This window comes from Mya arenaria, chromosome 6, assembly GCF_026914265.1.
Source record: "Mya arenaria isolate MELC-2E11 chromosome 6, ASM2691426v1".
Taxonomy (NCBI): domain Eukaryota; kingdom Metazoa; phylum Mollusca; class Bivalvia; order Myida; family Myidae; genus Mya; species Mya arenaria.
Window position 1 is genome coordinate 12,967,352 of NC_069127.1, and position 13,631 is coordinate 12,980,982.

The window sequence follows — 13,631 nt, forward strand, 5'->3', positions numbered from 1 at the left end:
TAAAAGTTTTTAGCAGAAGTTTGTTTTCAGCCGATGAATTGGCCAAATCTCTTTGACCGCTATCTAACCTGAGCATTCCTTTACCAATCCTGATTAAAATGTTGTCACAGTGTTAAAACTGCTTTCAATAAACAACCTCCATCCAGGTGTTACAACCTTTTTATTGACCGAATTTACCATGTATGCTTCCATACATTAGGGCTGTGATTTGTTGGCAGATTTTCATGGTTCTGGTGGCTCCATTGACCAAAAATAAAATTAAAAAAACATTCGTTTTAAACTGATAAAAAAAGTTAACTGGTTACTTTGGCTTGTTAATTTGTTAGTTGTTAGTATTAACAGGAGAGCCTTCAAACAGGCATCTAAACAGCCAGTTTTACTTCTTTCACATGGTGCCTGCCCCCTTTGTCCCCATAAGGGACCAAAAGCGGCACCCAAACCGCTCGCTGAAATAGTTAGTGACACTCTTATTCAAAATCAATACATAAACATGTATAACAAACATCAATTTTGACTGATAAACATTTAACTACTTACTAAATAATGTGTTTATGGAAAATATTAATAACCGATAACAAGATTGTAGCCGTGTATCTTATAGCAGAAAGCGCAAAAATATTAAATGATTGGTGAATGCTAAAAAATTTACTATGGTCTACTTTAGTCTCATTAGGGAGAAACACCGTGTTTTATGCTCATTTTTTTCAAATTAAACTTGGTATCCTTCATAAGAACCATTGTTTTCGACATTTGTTCATCCTTTTTGGAATATTAAACAATATCATTAATTGTGGTAAATCTTATTTGGGAGTAATAGTGCATCTTTAAGCCCTTCAGCTGCAAGGTCATTCAGATCCCTGCTTAATCAATCAATTCTTATTTATGATTACCAAACTTAATGGAATTGTTAAGAGGCATACTATGTAGAACAAGTTTGGTAGCCTGTCAGAATGGAACATTCCTTATTGAAGATATATGATCTGTATGAAACTGAAGGAAAAAGTAGTGTCTTTTCTAGTGACAATGATATTGACCTTAATTCAATGGGTCCCAATAGGGATTTTCCTGCTATATTGAAAAAGGCCCTTTAATAATTATTATCATCGTTATATAAACAAACTCATTTTTAAGATATGCCCAATATTGTTTTTTTTTTCAAATTAGAAGGGAGACAAATATGTTTTATGTCAACATTCTGTTTTTTATGGGTGGGGTGGTGGTGGTCATCTTAGTAACAGTGACCTTGACTTTCATTCAATGGAGTTCCAAATGCAATAACCATGTGTATATTGTTTTGTTTTGCTTTATTTGAAACCTTTCCACTAATAATATCTAAATTAAAATGTTCTTGTATTCATAGGTCATTGGACAATATTTTTCTATTCTTATTTGTGATGATTTGACTTGAATCAAAATAAAAAAGCAAACCCCACTAAAATCGCATATTAACGGTAAGCAAGTCATCTCCCATTGAGTTTTTTCAAGATATGCAACATTTTGAATTTTATAGAAGGCACCGCTTTTCTACTGTTTAAGCTTTTTACCATGACTTGAAAAGGTTCCATCAGAAAGTACAAAATATAGTGTTTAAATTTAAACCATTTAACACTTGACCGTCTAACAAGGTTTGTAAAAAAATACTTCTTCGAGTCGAAAACAACCTCCTGGATCAAAACACAGTACTAATAATCCTATTAAATCACTGTTATAGAAAATTTTAGATGAAAAAAAGGTAAAATTTTAACATGTTCACTCAAAAATACACATTTTTAGGAAAGTACAAAAATTCACAATTCTGAAAAAAGTGTAGGATCAAAGAAAAATAGAGTCAGTCGGGTAATTTGAAACAAACATTATTTTTTAAAGCCTTACATATTTATTTTTGTTTTCACTCTTAAATACTTGAAAATGAAATACAATTGATTAAAAAAAGTTCAATTGATTGTTTATATTAATTCAACAAGTTTCATTAGATTCTATCACAGTTTTATGCTTTGATTTAAAGACTTACAGTATATTCTTAATGTCTTGAACAAAAAAGTTTTGTTGTTGTTGTTGTTGTTGTTGTTAAGAAAAGGGTTATAGCAATTATAGCTTGAATTACATTAACCTTTTCTTTTGCAATATATATATTGCAAAAGAAAAGGTTAATGTAATTCAAGCAACTCATAAGTTAGAATTGCCTGTATGAACTGCACTGTAATTCAAATATTTACGCGCGTAAACACTAAGCTCCGCCCTCTAAAGAATGTAAATAACACGTGATGTCAATCAAAGCGAAAAGCCAGTTGTATACTACGCGACATTTCGGACATGTCAAATTCATGAATGGTGCTGTGTGGTTAAACACTAATTACTGACGTTACACTGCCTCTTTTAATTACCGGTAAATGGATTAACAGGTGTGACATTTTGTGTTAAATGTGCAGAATGAATTGGATTTCAAGGTTTCGTGACGGTTTTGTTTCTGTACTGAAAATTAGATATATAAATTGGTCCGATCCCCAGAAGTGTAACTCTTCCAATGTGTAAACATGCCCCACTCATGGGGGAAGGACAGCGGAGTATTCCTCACCTTGATTGCCATTTTTGTTCACTTCTCTGCAGCTAATTCAGGTAAGATAAAATATTGTATTAACTATTATAATTTTGCGTTAAAATGATCAAATATTTAACATTTCTAAACATAATTTTACCAGTATAGATATTGGCCATGCACGTTGATGGAGACGGTATTTGTCGGCATGATCAAAGGGCTAGAGGGCAGGTGTCAAATTTGTTGTAAAGGCGATATTTGTTTACATTGCCATTACATTAAATGACTGACAAATTGATATGTTTTATAGTCATGCTATCAATTACAAGATAATTGTATATTGTACAACCTACAGCATTGTAAAGTGATGACATCCTTGTACATGTAATGAAATTAATTAGGCCTGCCTTGGGCTGGTCAGCTTGTATGGATATTGATGCATGTGTCCTATAAAACATGATTTTGATCAGCATTTTTATGAAGGAAAACATATGGTATGATTTCTAGACTGTTACTATACTGTACTGGTAATTTCAAATTGCCAGAAAGACTAATTGACCATATTTTTTCAACCTAAACTGGCTTGAGCCGCTTGACCATGACTGAATTTGACGAAGCCCCAATTTCTCACAACTGAGTCCCTTAAAACAGCCCAATTGTCTGTGTTGGTATAATATGTGCAAGATTTACATGCTTATGATTTTTTGAACTTAATAAAAGAAATGATTTTGATGATAATCACTCTCGATTAAGTTTTATTTAGTAAACTCAAGATGACGTAAAGAATTTTGCTTCATAAAATAAGCTACTAAGCCACAAAAGACCTCAGAAATTTAATGGCCAGTGGGTTTGGTATCTTTCCTTGTAAGGAATGACCAGTTATAATGAATGTCACCTCCCATTATGCCTTTGATGGAAGATAATAGTTCATAATGACATGTATACTGTTAGTGTATTTGAAAAAAAGCAATCGCCTTAAAAATCTTAGACTGTCACAGACAATGTTACTGAACCCTAAACTATCATTTTACGGGTCTCGACTAAACGTCAATTATAGTTATTCCAAAGATAATATGCTTCAAAAGAAATTTCATTGTAATTTTAAAAAGAATCTGACTTTAATCATAAAAATGTAATGTCTACCTGCATTCATTATTTATAGTTTTTAATTTCCTTTTATGTTACATTGAGGCAGAGCTTTTTTGCCCGTAATGAAATTTCAATGGCAAAGGTGAACATAATGTTTTTTATAAGGGCAAGATGGTGGTCTCCTTTCTTTGATCATTGAACAGAATTTTACTGTCATAATATGATTTAATAAACACATTCATTCTTTATCAAAATGATCTAATTTAAGTTCATTGCTATTTCATATCCCCCTTCTTATGAATTCTTGATGTATTTGGCCTCTGATGGACTCCAGAAATGCAATGCAGTGGAAATATAAGTATCACTAATTTCTGGATCATTTAGTTTTAAACAGATTCATGCGTGTCATTAATTTGTAAATATTAAAAATGGAAATGAATTATTGATACAATTTTAAGATATTTGTATAACACATTTTCATATAATGAATTTCTGATGATTTGATGGTTAACTTCAGCCATCATGAGGGCTTTATAAATTATCCGTGCATTTTGCGCAGGCATTTTGCGCGTGTGAACTTAACATATTAGCAAACAAAATTCATGAAATAGCTTAATCATATGCTTGTCAACATTAGAATTTTCCATGGAGTAAAGACATCAGGATTAAGAGTTTTGACAACGGACAGGCTGGAAAGAATGCTCGGTCTGTATTGGTCACAGATCGCAGTGATCTCTCAAATATTTAGAACAATTATTCAACATAACTGTAAAGTCAAATTGAAATTTGGGTAATGTTGGTGGATTAAATTTTAGTTAAAAAAAATACATAATGGGACATGGTGTGACTTAAAGATAAAGTAACGATACTTATCAAGCCATGAATGTCCCTGTTTTGAAATGAGAACAGGTGTTCAGTTTGGAAAGAACGCTTTAAATCTCTTTTGAAAATAAAATACATCACTTAATGTATTTGTTCTTTCATGAGATAATTTCAATATCAGTTCTTATTGAATGTCTTGAGTGGTGTGATATAAAACATCCCATTAAATTTATGATCTGCAGAGTGTACTCCGAGTGTTAATATTTATTTTTGTTCCTTTATGAAATATTGGACCTGATTATTTCTGAGTGGTATTGCAAGTTCAGTTGGTAAAACAAACATAATTTTATACTGTAATGTAAAAAAATTATGTATCGCAAGTGACCTTTTAGTATCATGCTCATATATTGTCATAACAACATTATAACGTCGGGACTATTTAGACCCCCACCCCCTATTTCCATACCATATTCAAAGAAGTTTTTACCTACGTTTATTCCTCTATGATAATCAAAATTAAGTTTTTATATTGCACGAAACCACAAATTTTTAAATTACAGCACACTTTTAAATCTGTTAGTAAGTAAGGGCAATGACTGTTTATATAATTATCTGATATTTTTTATGTTTATTTGTATTGAAAAATTCCCCCAGTTTTTATTACCCGACTTACTTATAGACAGAGGTTTCATATAAACTTGTAAACATCCTGGAGATGGAGGATTTTGTTGTTGCACCAGAAAAATTGCAAAAACAGGCTGTATCCGAGTTTTCTCTCATAATTCATGGAAGACAGGGTTGAGAAATGCACTTTAATAGATAATTCAGTGCAAGCTGTTTGAGGGTTATGTTTTGTTTGCTTGGACAGGTTGTTAAGATGAGTATAAGTTTACAGGCTGGAGGGGCATTTGTGTGTAAAGTAATTTACCTGGACTCCATGGGGTTTTTCTCAACGAGAGCTGTCAACTGCAGGATAGGTTTTTTATTTAAAATGAGAAATTGAATTCTTCAAATACTAAAATTGCCTGGCTTTTTCATGGGAAAATTTGAATAAACAACATCATGTGATTGCATGCCAAGACTTCAAATAGATAACTTAATGTTTGTATTTTTGCTGAAGCTTCATGGGACAAATCAGAAAGAAATTCTGCCTTAAAAGGGAAACAGTTTTTACCAAGTAATTTACCAAGATTGTTAATGTACAAACTGAATCATATTATCATAAGAGTTTTGTTTAATTGACCGATTGTCTTGATATTTATATTCTAAAACAACAAATGACAAAAAAACAAAACAACATCAACATTTATAGATGTGGTAGGTTGGGAAATTTGAATGTTTTTCACTGAACTTTGATACCCTGTACAATTTTGAATTATGTGCGTGCCTGTTAGCACTTAAGACATTTAATCTGGCATTGATTTCTTACATTACCACTGTTTATTATCAAAAAGTTGTCAAAACTGCAGCCAAAAGGCTCAGTTTGATTGCGAAACCTTGATAACTTATGCCAAGCCTGTCGAATTTCCCGATTTTGTCACTGTTGACGGGCATGACCCATTTGATCTTTAAACGATTTAATTTCAACCTTTCCTGGTGGTAAATCAATATTAACTGTGATATATCACACATCATGGAAGGAAAGTCAATGCCAGAGGAACTCTATCATTTATGATGACTTTCAAGTATGTAAAATCGAAAGGTCATTACTTAGATAAGAATGCTGCTTGTTCATTGTAATCCCGTGCTGGTATTGGAGAGGTATTTCTACCTTATAAGAATAACTTTCCAAAGTGCTAATGCTACTTTTGAATCAGATTGAAAATATGAATAACATAATGGTAAGTCCATCAAAGATCTTGAAGCAGGGACCTAATTTCTTATCCCTCCAGTTTTGAACAAATGTATGTCTCAGGTTTCTGTCATTTGTTCCACCCAAAATATGATACAGTTGATAGCAGATTCAGGCAATATACCAGTATGCTACATATGAATTAAGGTGGTTTTCACTTCGGAAGTTATAAAAATGTTATGCAGTTTTCTCATTGCAATTAAAAAAACATCACGGTATCGTGATAGCCTTGGTTTCGTTTGTTGTTTTTTAAAAAAAACGTTGCCATTATATGGCAATGTACCCATATTTAGCAAGGTTGATAACTCTCAGGCCTTTATGACAGTTGAGTCAATTGCTCTTGATTGATGGAGAAAAACACTGAAAAATGTTGGCGCTCCTTCCGTTGAGCTCTTGTTTAATTCTGCGGTTTTAGGGGACATTTTAATATGTTTGAAATAATACTTCGGTCATTCATCATATTTTATTCAAATATTGCAAAAATATACTTTATATAGCTTGCACATTATTATCTTTCACATTTCCCTTCCCTTACCTCATTGATTTTGTTAGGAGATATGCAACATGCATCCCATAAATTACCATTGCATCATTATCAATTGAACGTTAAGGTATTTGTTAACGATATTCTCACCATTAAATTGTAGAAAACCTTTTGGTTTTTGCTGTATAAATATAACCTGGAGGTTTTCTTTAGTGAGAATTAAGATGGTAAACTGGTATCAAAGCAAACAGGAGTTTAATATTGCCGTTTCTGTACACATATAAATGCAAATGGATGGGAAATGAAAGTGTTTTTTGTCTTTTTATTACTGTCGTACTAAAGAAGGTGTTTTTCAGAATTGATTTGCCTTCTTATCAAATATTTGATGATTTGAATGACAATTAAATATAATTATGTAATGCTTGTTGAGAACTTAAACTCTGAAATGTATTCAAATATGTTCAATTTCTTTAAATAAATGCACTTTGATGCAAAAATGGCCAATTTCGAATGCAATCAACGTGTATCTAATTGTCCCTACTGGCGCTGTCTGGTCACTGTGTTCCTATTACACGTCATTGTCTTATATTTTGTAACTGTCCGACACAGTTGACAGACGGGGAAACTTAATACAAAAAGCAGTTGTTTTTTTCGCAACCATTTTTCCTGCCAGGATAAAAATGTTAATAGATGTAACCTTTTATGGTAATATGAGATTGTAGACCAAGATTAAAAGCAACAAATATTACAATCGGATTTGTTCACAGATAACAGGTTCTTTTAATCTTGTGCTATCTTAAAAATCTAAATCTTGCTTTTCATGATCATTTTTGCTTTTCAATGACATTAGGTGCGGGTAATCATATGATAAAGTTGTTATTGGCTGTTTTGAATTGGAAATAAAATGTTACAGTTGTATTAATTTCAATAATGTTATTTTAAAGGCTGTAGTTAAGAAAAGTTTTACACAGGGGAGGTAACTTGCACCTTTTGACCAAGGGGCATTAACTCGATAAGTATTTAAGTTGGAACAATATGCAGTGGTAATTCATGACTAGAACACTTAGAGTAAAAAAAAAAAAAATACAGTGAATTTTATTGTCATTTTATCAGTAATCACAATTAACTTAAAGTTTTCTCTTGCTAGTTACTGAAAAATCAACCCCTTTGATGCTAGATTTTGTTTAATTTGACAAATTTGGACAAATTTTATCATGAATAGGATAGCAGTAACAGCAAATGAATAATTCCATTAAGGAAGGACTTTATCATTGGACTGTTATTAGTCAGAGGTCCTGCATTATGATGTGATAAAACCCGGTCCATTAGCAACTGGTGTCCCCTTACATCGGGAGTCTTTGAAGTGGAGCAAGATGGTGGGCTTAGGGTGTAATGACAGTTGGTGGTGATCATGTGATCCTGTCCATGTGATCTGACCATGCGATCTGTCAGCATGTCACACACTGGCACAGGCTGGCAGTGGGCAGCTTGCAGGTTAGCAGGAGAATAGATACTGGCGAATGGACAGCAAGCAGATTGAAGGGCTACAAAATGTCATTTTGCTTAATTACTCTTTTCAAAAAACCACGTAATATCATACAATTATTTTTAAATCTAAAAGCGGATAATGCCAGAACAATGGTGTCATTGTGTAGACTATAACAATTTGTAAGTGAAGATTCCCTGTATATATAACCTTGTAAGGTGAAATGCGTATGATGTTACCGTGACCGGGCTGCTGGCTGGCGTGACCATGCCTCTGTCAGTCATGACAGCTGATGACTTACACCAACTTCTCCATTGTTTCATTGTTGTTTGTGTCATATGCAAGGTTGCTCTTTGCAATGATTTATTTGCAGTGTATTGTTACTATGTAGAATGTATTGTTTGATAAGATGTATACTAGTCTCTTAGAATTGTTTTCGGCTGTATTCGTAAAGCTGCAATCATAGTGAAGGACTTAACTTAATGAAAAACTGCTTTTTCCCTAGTTGAATTCAATGAAAAGTTATAATATTTTCACACCAAAGCATGACATGAAGCAAAAAAAGTCCAAATAATAAAGGCATTTGAATAAATTTAATGATAGAACCCGGTATTTAAGAAAATTGTTGTAAAAAAATCGAAAAAAAAATTACCAAGTTGAAATGACACTTTATGAACATGGTCCTTCAGGCCCTGGTGTAGTATTTTGCAGGTTTTACTGACAATCTTTTTCTTTACTCTGATTGATGACAGTGATCTAAAACTGGATGATTTAAATCATTTGTTGAATATTTCCAGCCAGCATCAGTTGTTGTGTTGCTCTAGATGCAGGTGGCCTTGGATTTTGTAAAGCAAACAGAAATTCTTGTTATAATTCAATAATAATTGCTTTGTCTCAAATCCAAAATATTGACTTTGTCATTAGTGGCATGTGCCTTTGTTTGTATTTTGGGCTTCAAGAGCCTGTTCAGTGGATAGTTAAATGGAAAGTCCAGTTGATTCAGAGACTCCTTGATGGAGACTCAGGGGTGAAAACCTGGGTAAACTGCTGCCTGTTTATAATATGACCCATTCAATGGACTTGGTCAATTGTTGATAGAGGGAAATACAAACATAAAATGAATCAACAGAGAGAGATAATTTTGTGAACTTGTTTAAAGTGTTTCACAACAAATCCAACAATGAGATTCATATGTTTTATCCTTCAATAATGTTATCCAATGTGTGAGACAGTACTGTACAGATCGAGAACTGCTTTTTGCTTTAATTCTCTTGGCAGAGTGAACCAATTCCTAGCATCCGCTCGATATTCCCTCTAAAGGCCAAATGGTGGTAGTTCCCCCATATAAGGAATGTGATGTGTGAGGTCTGTGGTCTCTGTGGTCAGATTGTTGACACAACTGAATGTTATATCATAATTATCTGGTTATATCAAATGTAAACATGTGGACAGCCATTAATGTTTGATACAAGCTCTTTGACATTATTTTGCTCAAGTATGACAAATATTTTGTAAGAAATATAGTAATAATATACAGATAAAGGCCAAAGATCACTTAAAGATTTCATCCCAATAAAATATTAAATAAAATTAATGCTCATAAAATTACCCATTCCATCTTTCAAATGCTTTAATTAGGCAAAAACTAAGGCTAGCATTGCTATCGACCATTCAGAACATGGAAGCATATGGATGATTAAAACAAATAGGTGCAAGATTTTTTTATAAATTTTAGATAATACAGTTATTTAGTTAAATCACCTGCACCATCCAATAAATCCCCTCTCAGCATCTCTGCCGCTCCCTTGATGGAGTTGAATCCCCTCTCAGCATCCCTGCTGCTCCCTTGATGGAGTTGTATCCCCTCTCAGCCATTCCTGCCGCTCCCTTGATGGACCCTCTCAGCAACCCTGCCACTCCCTTGATGGAGTAATGTATCCGCTCTCAGCATCCCTGCTGCTCCCTTGATGGAGTTGAATTTGCTCTCAGCCATCCCTGCCACTCCCTTGATGGAATTAAATCCTCTATCAATATCCCTGCTCCTTCCTTGGTGGAGTTGAACAAATCTCCTGAGACTGAACAATCCATTCCCCTCCCGTGATGGAGTTGAATCCCTGTTAGCCATTCTTGCCCCTCCTGTGATAGAGTTGAATCTCCTTAGACTTAATAATCTTATCCATTCTCCTCCTGTGATGGAGATGAATCCCTCTTAGCCGTCCCTGCCCCTCCCTTGAAGGAGTTGAATCCCTCTCAGCCATCCTTGCCCCTCCCATGATGGAGTTTATTCCTTCTCAGCAATCCCTGCCCCTCCTGTGATGGAGTTGAATCCCTCTCAGCCATCCCTGCTCCTCCCTTGATGGGGTTAAATCCCCCTCAGTCTGCCATGTCTCTCCCTTGATGGAGTTCAATTCCCCCTCAGCCACCCCTGCCCCTCTCTTGATGGAGTTGAATCCTTCTCAGCCATTGCTGCCCCTCCCTTGATGGTGTTGAATCCCCCCTCAGTCTCCCATGTCTCTCCCTTGATGGAGTTCAATCCCTGCTCTACAATCCCTGCCACTCCCTTGATGGAGTTGAATTCCCCTTGCCATCTCTGTACCTCCCTTGATTGTGTTGAATCCCCCCTCAGCATCCCTGCAGCTCCCTTGATGGAGTTGTATCCCCTTTCAGCATCCCTGCCGCTCCCTTGATGGAGTTGAATCCCCCTCACCCATCGATTCCCCTCTTTTAATGAAGTTGAATCCCATGCTCTGCCATCCCTGCCCATCCTTTGATGGTGTTGAATCCCCCTCAGCATCCCATTTTCCTTTCTTGATGGAGTTGAACCCCCCTCAGCCGCCTATGTCCCTCTTCTGATGGAGTAGAATGCCCACTCTACCATCCCTGCCCCTCCCTTGGTGGAGTTGAATCCCCACTCGACCATCCCTGCCCCTCCCTTGATGGAGTTGAATCACCACTCTACCATCCCTGCCCCTCCCTTGATGGAGTTGAATCCCCGCTCTACCATCCCTGCCCCTCCCTTGATGGAGTTGAATCCCCGCTCTACCGTCCCTGCCCCTTCCTTGATGGTGTTGATTCCCCGCTCTACCATCCCTGCCCCTCCCTTGATGGAGTTGAATCCCCGCTCTACCATCCCAGCTCCTCCCTTGATGGAGTTGAATCCCCGCTCTACCATTCCTGCCCCTCCCTTGATGGAGTTGAATCCCTGCTCTACCATCCCTGCCCTTCCCTTGATGGAGTTGAATCCCCGCTCCACCGTTACTGCCCCTCCCTTGATGGAGTTGAACCCCCACTCTACCATTCCTGCCCCTCCCTTGGTGGAGTTCAATCCCCACTCTACCATCCCTGCCCTTTCCTTGACGGAGCTGAATCCACTGTTAGCACTTTTTGCCCCTCCCTTGATGGAGTTGAATCCCCCTTTACCATCCCTGCCCCTCCCTTGTGGAGTTGAATCCCCACTCTACCATCCCTGTCCTTCCCTTGATGGAGCTGAATCGGCTCTCAGCATTCCTGCCTCTTTCTTGGTGTAGTTGAATCCCCTGTTAGCCTTGCTTGCCCCTCCCTTGATGGAGTTGAATCCCTGCTCTACTATCCCTGCCCCTTCCTGGATGGAGTTGAATCCCTGCTCTTCCATCCCTGCCTCTCCGTTGATGGGGTTGAATCCCCCTCAAGCATCCCTGCCCTTCCCTTGATGGTATTCAATCCCCTCTCAGCCATCCCTGCCCCTCCCTTGATGGTGTTGAATCCCCCCTCAGTCTCCGATGTCCTTCCCTTGATAGAGTTTAATTCCTGCTCTACCATCCATGCCCATTCTTTGTTGGGAGTTGAATCCCAACTAGGCCATCCCTGCCCCTCCGTTGGTGGAGTTGAATCCCCACTCTACCATCCCTGCCCCTCCCTTGGTGGTGTTGAATTCCTGCTTTACCATCCCTGCCCCTCCCTTGATGGTGTTGAATCCTGCTCTACCATCCCTGCCCCTCCGTTGGTGGAGTTGAATCCCCACTCTACCATCCCTGCCCCTCCCTTGGTGGTGTTGAATTCCTGCTTTACCATCCCTGCCCCTCCCTTGGTGGTGTTGAATTCCTGCTCTACCATCCCTGCTCCTCCCTTGATGGAGTTGAATCACTGCTCTACCATCCCTGCTCCTCCCTTGATGGAGTTGAATCACTGCTCTCTCATCCCTGCCTCTCCCTTGATGGAGTTGAATTCCCGCTTTACCATCCCAGCCCCTCCCTTGATGGTGTTGAATCCCCGCTCTACCATCCCAGCCCCTCCCTTGATGGAGTTAAACCCCCTTCCGCCTCCCATGTCCCTCTTCTGATGGAGTTGAATCCCCACAAGGCCATCCCTGCGCCTCCCTTGGTGGAGTTGAATCCCCACTCTACCATCCCTCCACCTTCCTTGATGGAGTTGAATGCCCGCTCTTAATTCCATCACAGCCCCTCCCTTGATGGAGTTGAAGCCCCTCTCAGCATCACAGCCCCTAGCTCCCTTGATGGTGTTGAATCTCTGCTCTACCATCCGTGCCCCTGCCTTGATGGAGTTGAATCCCCCTTGGCCAACACCGCCCCTCCAATCATTATCTTTGGCATATACAATTGAACATCCACATTTTTTTTTAATCTGCTTTATAAAAATAAGAAGTGTTTCAGGTTAGAATGTTTTAAAAATGAACAGTAATATAATTATGTTAGACCAGTTAGGTCTCTATTGAATATCATATTTACAGAAATAATTTAATTCAATTTATTAATGGCCCTAAATTTAACAGCGGAATAATTTGATCACATGCCTCTGTACTTCAAGCAGAAACTGTTACGTTTTGATTTCATATACATGTTGTTATGATTTTTTTGGTTATGCCAAATTCCAAAAGGCGGGCTGTAGGTGAAACATTAGTTGTTAATACAATAGGACAAAAATGTATGTGTGCTTCAGGAGATAGTTCATATAAAAATGTTTTTGATTGACAGTTTGTAGCTGTTATAGTGACAGTTATATAATACTTAATGTTATTTTGTTGACTAGATCGTATTGTCGCTTTACCTATGTACTGCAATAATTAATTATCAGTAATTCATTAATATTTTTTTTTTTTTTTTTTTTTTTTTTTTTTGCTGCCATACAATTATCCTAAATTATGACATAAAATAAGAATCAAGTCCCAGTTTTATTTAGACTTCTTTTAATAGGTGAGGCATGGGTAAACATGGGCATTCCCCTCAGTCTCTTATGAGATTACAGAAGACTCATATTTCCAGGGTGGTCTGTAAGAAGAGCCGAGGGTTTCCAGGTGGCTGCTCCATTAATCACACCTCCTGCCTGCATGACTATAATTATTCCCTCTAGCTCTTGACATGTTTTT

At 37.1% G+C, this 13,631-nt stretch overlaps 1 protein-coding gene across 1 annotated transcript in view; it reads left to right on the forward strand.

Annotated features, from left to right (window-relative positions):
* The first annotated feature begins 2,271 nt into the window (after positions 1 to 2,271).
* Positions 2,272 to 13,631, forward strand: part of LOC128238790 (uncharacterized) — a 35,391-nt gene continuing 24,031 nt past the window's right edge. The window contains exon 1 of the mRNA XM_052955040.1: positions 2,272 to 2,616. Coding sequence (XP_052811000.1) covers positions 2,535 to 2,616 — 82 coding nt within the window. The 5' untranslated portion in view covers positions 2,272 to 2,534. The remainder of the gene's footprint in view (positions 2,617 to 13,631) is intronic.